Source organism: Nicotiana attenuata, chromosome 11 (genome assembly GCF_001879085.1).
Source record: "Nicotiana attenuata strain UT chromosome 11, NIATTr2, whole genome shotgun sequence".
Lineage (NCBI taxonomy): Eukaryota > Viridiplantae > Streptophyta > Magnoliopsida > Solanales > Solanaceae > Nicotiana > Nicotiana attenuata.
In genome coordinates, this window is record NC_031999.1 from 30,009,464 (window position 1) to 30,018,887 (window position 9,424).

The 9,424-nt window shown below is 38.9% G+C and overlaps 1 protein-coding gene across 1 annotated transcript; it reads right to left on the bottom strand.

The window, feature by feature from the left end:
- Nucleotides 1,955-2,977, bottom strand: LOC109234790. The gene is made up of 3 exons (XM_019400847.1): nt 2,632-2,977; nt 2,328-2,490; nt 1,955-2,195 (listed from the first exon to the last, which is right to left on the bottom strand). The coding sequence occupies exons 1-3, from the start codon at nt 2,975-2,977 to the stop codon at nt 1,955-1,957; spliced, it is 750 nt and encodes a 249-aa protein (XP_019256392.1).

Below are 9,424 nucleotides of genomic sequence, written 5' to 3' on the forward strand. Positions count from 1 at the left end.
CAGGATAAAACGGAATAAATCTTCCTGCAACAGTGGCAATACGAACTGCAGGATACCAACGAACTCAAAGAACGGAGCAAAATCACACTTACGAATTTGAGAGAGAGAGACTGCGAATTAGGATGCAGTATATTCAGAAAGAAAAAAGTTCTGGAGTGTTTTTCGTGTTTTGAAAATGGAGCCTTGCCTCAGAATTTATAGGCAATTATCAGAAGAGGTGTCTGGAAAAGGTGCCTTTTCAGAAGAATACGCTGCCTGCCGCAGTTCTACCGCGGTCGCGGCAGAACCGCCGCCAGAGAGGCCCTCTGAACCTTCAGCAGGGTTCTGGCGTATTTTCAGCAGTGATTTGGCATTTAATTAATTATTAAATAATTAAATAAATTTTGTCCAAAAATAATCTTATCGATCGATCATTTGACAAATCCAAATCCAAATCCAAATCCAAATCCAAATCCAAATCCAAAGCCGAAGCCGAGCCGAGCGAGCGACGACGACGGCGCGAGGGTTCATTCTCTTCAACTCCTTTTAAGAGCTTTAAGAAGTGATTTTATATATAAGCACACAAATGTGGTTGTCCCTCACCAATGAGGGACAAAGTGCAAGACAAAAGTTCACTTCTTCAAATTTTCAATTTCCCTCCATTTCCAATTCACACTTCTTCTACTTTAAAGCCCAATGGCTTAAAGTCTGACAACCTCTACCCTGGGGTAGAGAGGCTGTTTCCGATAGACCCTCGGCACAAGAAGATGAAAAGCGACAATAGAATAATAACAACAACATAACTAGGAAGATAGTACCAACGAGCTAAGAATCAGAAAATATACCTGCAAAAGCAATATCAATAATCCGTGCAGTGACAAGGTCCTAGAAAATAGTACGAACATAACATGTACCACTAGCATACTAAAACACGAAGCTGACCGACTAGACTTACACACAGAACGGAGCAGAAAAACGCTCACTATCTACTAACGTACAACCCTAATGCTCTCTCTCCATACCTTCCTATCAAGGGTCATGTCCTCGGTGAGCTGGAGTCGCCAATGTCCTGCCTGATCATATCTCCTCAATACTTCTTTGGCCGCCCTCTACCTCTTCTCATACCCGTGAGAGCCAACAGCTCGCACCTCCTAACTGGGGCATCTAGGCTTCTTATCTGCAAGGGCCCGAACCATCTAAGCCTCACTTCCCGCATTTTGTCTTCCATGGGAGCCACGCCCACCCTTGCCCGGATATCTTCATTCTTAATCTTATCCAACCTCGTGTGCCCGCACATCCATCTCAACATCCTCATTTCTGCTACTTTCATCTTCTGTATATGGGCAATCTTGACTGGCCAACATTCTGCCCTATACAACATGGTCAGTCTAACCACCGCTCTGTAGAACCTGCCTTTAAGTTCCGGGAGCACCTTCTTGTCATACAAAACGCCAGATGCTAACCTCCATTTCATCCAACCTGCCCTTATACGGTGCGTGACATCTTCATCAATCTACCCATTCCCCTGGATAATCAACCCAAGGTACTTAAAATTTCCTTTCTTAGGAATGACATGTGAATCAAGCCTCACGTCGATATCCGTTACTCCCGTGACTTTGCTGAACTTGCACTCCAAGTACTCAGTCTCAGTCCTGCTCAACTTGAAACCTTTAGACTCAAGGGTCTGTCTCCAAACCTCCAGCCTCTCATTAACACCTCCTCGCGTCTCATCAATCAGAACTATATCATGCGCATAACATACACCATGGAACTTCCCCTTGAATATGGTGCGTCAGAGCATCCATGGCCAGTGCAAATAAGAAAGGGCTGAGTGCAGATCCTTGGTGTAGCCCCATAACCACCGGAAAATGCTCCGAGTCTCCTCCTACTGTCCTAACCCGAGTCTTGGCTCCGTCAATATGTCCTTAATCACACAAATGTATGCTACCGGAACACCTTTTACCTCCAAACACCTCTAAAGAACTTCCATTGGGACCTTGTCGTACGCTTTCTCTAGGTCAATAAACACCCTGTACAAATCCTTCCTCCTATCCCTGTACTGTTCCACCAACCTCCGCGTAAGATGGATAGCTTCCGTAGTTGAACGACCCGGCATGAATCCGAATTGGTTCTCAGAAATAGACACTGGCCTCCTCTCCCTCGCCTCCACCACCCTCTCACACAGTTTCATAGTATGACTAAAAAGCTTGATACCCCTATAGTTGTTACAATTCTGGATATCACCTTTGTTCTTGTACAATGGAATCATCGTACTCCATCTCCATTCCTCTGGCATCTTCTTCGCCTTAAAAATAATCAGCCACTTCAGGCCCTCTCTACCGACATACCTCCAAAATTCAATCGCGATTTCGTCCGGCCCAGTCGCTCTGCCCCTGTTCATCTTACGCATAGCACCCACGACCTCCTCAACCTTAATGCGCCTACAGTACCTAAAATTACGGCTTCTCTCGGAGTGCTCCAAATCACCCAACACAATGTCTCTGTTCCCCTCTTCATTCGGAAGTTTATGAAAAGTAAGTCTGTCATCTCCTCTTAATCATAGCCTCATCCATTAAAACTCTGTCTTCCTCGTATTTGATGCACCTCATTTGATCCAGATCATGAGCATTTCTCTCTCTCGCCTTGACCAACCGAAAAACTTCTTGTCCCCGCCTTTGTCCCCCATCTTTTCATACAAATGACTAAATGCTGCAATCTTAGCATTAGTGACCGCAAGCTTCGCCTCCTTCTTAGCCTTCTTATACTCTACTTTGTTCGCTCTTTTCTCCTCCTCGTATGTACTCTCCACTAACTTCAAGTATGCCGCTTTCTTTGCTTCCACTTTTCCTTGAACCTCTTCATTCCACCACCAATCTCTTATGTGCCCGCCAGAATAACCCTTTGAGACCCCTAAGACCTCCCTCACACACTCCCTAATGCAGTTCGCCGTCGTCGACCACATAACACTCGCATCCCCACTACTCCTACAGGCCACCATAACCCTCAGCTTCCCCTCCAACTTCTGTGCTTTATCCTTAGACAAGGCTCCCCACTTGATCCTCGAGCGACCCCATGCAACCCGCTTCTTCCTCTTCTACCGACGTCCATCACCAATAGTTTGTGCTGCGACGCGAGAGACAAGAACAAACTGAACGAATAATCACTAGAGTGGATCAAAACTCCTAATATGATTAATTTTATCATTATGAAACTTGCAAATTTTTATTTATTTTTATGTTATAACGCAAATATATTTTTTTAAATATTTTTTATGTTGATTTTAAAAATTTATTTTTATTAACACGAGGGACACGTTCAACGCGCGTACGCTAAGACTAGTATATATATATATATATCAAAATAGTTCTACATTTTGATATAAAATGTTTTCTTGAAAATATTTTATGATAACTAAACACTAGAAAATATTTTTTTTTTACGGAAAAATATTTTAAAGGAAACTGACTTGCATCGTATGAGACACACCCTAAGACGATATTAGTACTTCATCATCCTTATAATTACGTTTGGTTTCTTTCGTCAAGAGAAGTATCAGCTGGAAAAATATATACTAGATTGATTGTGATCAATATAACTGTAACTTTGATTGCACCTAAATTGATATAGGTAGATAATTACTGGTGAGAATAATTTGAAATATTTTCGTTGAGTTAATATGTAGAGATCGTGATGGAAAAGGAAAAATCATACTAATCCGTATTTAGTTGACTGTATCAAATCTATGCGCACAATCTCTTTGAATATAAGAATAAAAAGATACAGAATAAATTATAAAACTAATTATCGTAACAACAGCTAATGCATATAAATCGTTCTTGTCCTTTCCAATTTTGCCTCTCCTGGGTTTGGGGAGGCATATAACTCGTTCTTGTCCTTTTGAATTTTGCCTTCTGGGGTTGGGGTTTCCCCAAAAGGAATTAAGGACAAAACATAACAAGCTTCCAAAATATTCAACATATATAATTAGTGTTTATGTATGAACCCAAATCTAAAATACCATATATGTACGTACTAGGTAGATACTAGAATTCTATTTATTTTATTGGTGTTGTCTCTTTTTTACAATTTGCATATATTAAAAAAATATCAAAGGATAAGCACGACAGAAGACCTTAAAGTTATGCAGGTATTAGTTATGCAGGTATTAGTTATGTATGTATTAGTTATGCAAGAATAAGTAATTAGTAAAGTTATGCAGGTATTAGTTATACATGTATTACTTATGCAGGTATTAGTTATGTATGTATTAGTTATGCAAGAATAAGTAATGCAGGGATTACTTATGCATGCATTAGTTATGCAAGGATTAGTCCTTGAGTAGTGCACGTGAAATTCAAAAAAAAGGTCATGCTAATTGTAGTGTATATAATTCTTTCTTGGATTTTGGTTGAATTTCTTGCTATATTGTTACACACTTTATTTAGTAATTCAAAAATATCATAGTACAAGATTGTTATTTGCGGTAGAAAACGAACAATGAAAAGTTTGCTGGAGAAAATGGCAATGATTTGTGGTAAATTGATAGGGGTAAATTTGTCATTTCAGTATTTTATCCATGTATTACTAATACATGTATTAGTTATTCCATCTTCTCCCCCGCATAAAATAACACACAGATTGACTCATAACTTATACATGTATTATTTATGTAGAATTGTAAAATGCCAACCAAACATGGTATTAGTTATGCTGAATTTTTTACAAAATAACTAATGGCTACCAAACATGGTATAAGTTATGTTACCCCTAATACATGAATAACTTTTCCCCTAACCGGCTATCAAACGACCCCTAAAGCTACTTAACGTTTTTCTTTCAAACTTGAAAGATCACCCATAAAGAATGTGGTGCAGTGCTAAGTATCTCTTTATCCTTAAGGTCTTTTGTCGTGTGTGTATGTATGTGTGCGTTCGCGCGCATGTACTAGGCGGAGGTAGGCTCGTGCAAGCACGTGCCCAACTTGGAGTCATTGCAACTTTGTTATATTTCTCAATGTTTATCAAAAAAAGAGACAACATCAAAGGATGTGGTGCAGCAGATGGGGTGCTCTTCCCTTAACCAGAGTTCTTAGGTTCGAGCCTTGGGTATGAAAAATTCTTTGATAGGGAATGCTTTTTCCAGAATGAGGCCCTACGTGGCGCGAATCCGGATCTAGTCGGACTCTAATGCGAGTACCGAATACCGAGTGGGAAACCAAAAAAAATTTATGTGTCTAATTACAGTAAACATGTTAATCTCTCCATGCAAATTAGACGGAAATTTATCTTTACTATTTTTAACTGATATAAATTAGTGGTAAATTTTATTAGGAGTAAAATTTTTATATGAATGAAGGGGTTGTATAAGGGTGTTATGGTTCTTCGATTGAGATAAACATTACATGTCAAGTTTGGGCAGCCTTTATAGCATATAACAATATAATTATTGTTAGTTCGAATTCTTGGATATGTTAATTATTGCAAATTGCAATAAAATAAAAGTTGCGTTCGTGAGCAGCACATATTCATCAACGATTTGTCACGACCCAAACCCCGGTCGTGATGGCGCCCAACACATTACTAGGCAAGCCCGACCATTTACACAACCCTAGCCAAATAACCTATGTAAATAATTAAATGCTCGCTACCACAATACCAATTTAGTACGGAAATTTTGATAAGATCTCTAACATTCGAAAACCCCAAAATAAAATACTAAAAAAAACCCACCGAATCTGGTGTCACGAACATGAGCCTCTAAAACAGATTATCCACCTATTACAAATCCGACTAGGAAAAATTACGAATAAAATAATAAAGGTAGATGGGAGAGATCAGAGCTGCGAACGCCATGCAGCTACCTTGATACTCCCGGATAATGCTGCTCAGCTAACACGAGTCCTCACTCACCCTGCGGTGTACCTGAATCTGCACACAAGGTGCAGGGAGTATTGTGAGTACTTCCAACTCAGAAAGTAATAAAAAAAAATAAAGCCTGAGGATAAGAAATCCTAAATAAACACAAAGCAAAGCTATAAATACAACAACGTGAACCAATAGCATAATACAGTAAACATTAAAAATAATTATAATAAAGTCACACCAGAATAAGAATAAATGACAATTAAATATGCAATGCAACACATAAACCGGTACGTCCAGTACCCCGCTGCGGCCGTGCAGCCCGCTCCATTTATTTAACGTCGACGGCGCTCACTGGGGGTGTGCAGACTCCGGGAGGGGCCCCTTACGGCCCAAGCGCAATAATAAGCCATCTCGTGGCATCAAACAGGCCCTTGGCCTCATATCAATATCATTATCATACCATTGCGGCGTGCAGCCCGATCCAATAATCAGTCCAAAATCACATAAGCCTTTCGGCATAATAGTATAAAATATTCAGCCCAAACTTTATTTAAAAATATTAATTTAGTTTCTGCTTTAAGAAAAATGGCTGAGTTTACAAAACAGTGTCAAACACCAGGACTGAGTTCAATATCTATAAATATGGTAAGAAACCAGTAAAAATAATCCCTGAAGGATTTAAGTAGTTGGTACGATGCCCAATTATGACAATTAATACATTTTTATAAGGATATCACAAAATTACAAACAATTAGGTAGTAATTTTATTAAGCGGGACGGACCAAGTCACAATCCCCGACGGTGCTCTACCCCACGCCCGTTATCTGGCGTGCAAGTCACCTCACATAGCACTACATTGTGCAAATTCGGGGTTTCAAACCCTCAACACAGCATTTGCATTTATTACTAACCTCAAGCCGGCCAAAGTCCTAGCTTGCTATGCCCTTGCCTTTCGAATTCACCTCTTCGCGCGTCGAATCTGACCAAAACCACAACGAATACGTCACAATATGCTAAGGGAATATAACCCAATCGAAAAGACTCGAAAAACATCGAAAATCACGAAGTTGGCAAAACCCGAGCCCCGGGCCCACTTCTCGAAAAATTATAAAATTCACATCATCGGATTCCTTATCTCGCCACAAGTCCATGCATATAAAGAACACCAGAATCGGAGTCCAAATGACCCCTCAAATTCCCATTTTTGTTCTCTTAGGTTTCAAGCCCTAAACCATCATTTTTGACCCTAATTCCTTGAGTTTTCGGTGAAATTTCATGTATTTGCATGATAAAATTGTGTTCTAAGTCCAAGAATGCTTACCTGATCGAAGTCCTTGAATTTCCTCTTCAAAATCGCTCAAGAACACCCCAAGTCCGAAGTCAAAATATGTGTTCTGTAAATATTTCGCGAAGGGAATTAAAACCCTTTCTGACCAGTTGTTTCCGCTTCTGCGGTGCCTTTGTCGCATCTGCAACTTCCGCTTTTGCGATGGGGAGCCGCTTGTGCGGACAAGACCGCATCTGCGGTTACTAGACCGCTTCTGCGGAATTTCATTTGNAAAAATCCAAGGCCGCTTCTGCGACATAATGTCCGCTTCTGCGGAACTAACTCTCCAGCACAAAAATCGCTTCTGCGTTCGCCTGTCCGCTTCTGCAGACTCGCTTAAGCGGAAAAGGTTCCGCTTCTGCGAAACTACCCTACCAGGCCATAAGCCGCTTTTGCGACCCTCCTCACGCTTCTGCGGAACCGCTTCTGCGGTCCATTTTCCGCAGAAGCGAAAATATCAGGTATCAGCTGCAACCTGAAATTCCTCAACTCAAATTTCACCCCGTTAGCTATCCGAAATCACCCCGAGGCCCCCGGGACCTCAACCAAAGGTACCAACACATCTTAAAACATTATTCAAACTTGCTCCAATCATCAAAACACCTCAAACAACGCTAAAACCATCATTTTTCATCGAATTCAAGCCTAAGTTCTTCCAAAACTTCCGAAACAGGCATTCGATCAAAACCCAACCAAAACACCTCCGAATGACTTGAAATTTTGCACACACATCCCAAATCACCTAACGAACTTACTGAAACTCTCGCAATTCCATTCCGACCCCCGGATCAAAATCTCACCTATCGACCGGAATTCGCCAAAATCTTAACTTTGCCAATTCAAGCCTAATTCTACTCTGGACCTCTAAAATCACTTTTGATCACACTCCTAAGTCACAAATCATCCCCCGAAGCTAACCAAATCATCGGAATTCAAATCCGAGCCCTCTAACACAAAAGTCGACATCCGGTTGACTTTTCCAACTTAAGCCTTCTTAAAAGAGACTAAGTGTCTCATTTCTTATCAAAACCATTCCAAACCAACTCTAACACATCAAATACTGATAATGAAACATGAAGAAGCATAACATAGGGGAAACGGGGCGATAACACATGAGACGACGGGCCGGATCGTCACACGATTATTTTAAAAACCTTTTTTTTCAAAACATACAAAGTCGAGTTTTAGCATCTCAATCGGTGAAGTTCTCAACCAAATGTCACATCGTGTATTATTCTCTAACAGTTGGTTCTTTCTTTTCATGGCCTTTTAATAAGTTCACAATTTTGTTTACTTAACTTTGTCCGAATATGAGTTACTCCAGTACTTTGTATCGGCAACTAAAGTTTCAACTAGGGGTGTACAAAGAAAATCGATAAATCGTATCAAATCGAAAATTCAAACTAAATCGAAAAAAAATCGATTGTGGTTCGGTATTGGAAAAAAAATGATCATAATTGATTTAGTTTGGTTTTAACTTAAAAAAATCAAATTGAAACCAAACCAACCCAAGAGTTCATTTATACAATTTTTAAAAATATTTTATACATAGAAATATCTATTGTAATGTAACTTTTAAATATTTCTTAATTTTTTTTACAGTTTTATCTTTTAGCGTATTATTTCATGTTTGGACTTAACATTCTTGAATGGTAAATAAATTTTATAGCCCATAAATGTAGTAACTCAAACAAAGTTTAAAACAATACTAATGCTAACAAAAGAAATTCAATTCAACACTAGAAATGACGATAATATTGGATATTTATTTTTTAGTTTTACTTTGGTTTATAATGAAAATGCATAACTTAGTTTATCTTTTTCTTTAGTGCTTAGTTATGTAAATAATAGTAGTATTTATTAGCTATACTTATTTTAGCATGATTTATATAGTAGTATTTTTAGATTATGTTAATTTTTATTATGATTTATTAATTAGCAATATTTTCTTTATGCAATTTTGCTATCTTTGTTATTGAATATTTTAGTATAATGCTATGACTTATCTCATATTAAAGTGTTATTTTCTTGAAAAATATATTATATAGTTATCTCTTACTAGGACCAAAAAAATATTTGGAGCACAAGTTACATATTTTATGCTATGAAGATTTTACCGCAAAACCAACGAAAACCCGAGAAAACGGAAAACCCGAGAAAAAAACGAGATTGAAAAACCTGACTTTGTTGGTTTGATTTGGTTTGGTAATTAAAAAATCTGAACCAACCCGACCCATGTACTCCCGTTTCAACA

Coding starts and splice junctions, on each gene's coding strand:
- LOC109234790 (XM_019400847.1), bottom strand. CDS start 2,977: ATGGTGGCCTGTAGGAGTAGTGGGGATGCGAGTGTTATGTGGTCGACG. Junction 2,491..2,631: donor CGGGGACAAGAAGTTTTTCG/GTTGGTCAAGGC, acceptor TTCCGAATGAAG/AGGGGAACAGAGACATTGTG. Junction 2,196..2,327: donor ATCGCGATTGAATTTTGGAG/GTATGTCGGTAG, acceptor TAACAACTATAG/GGGTATCAAGCTTTTTAGTC.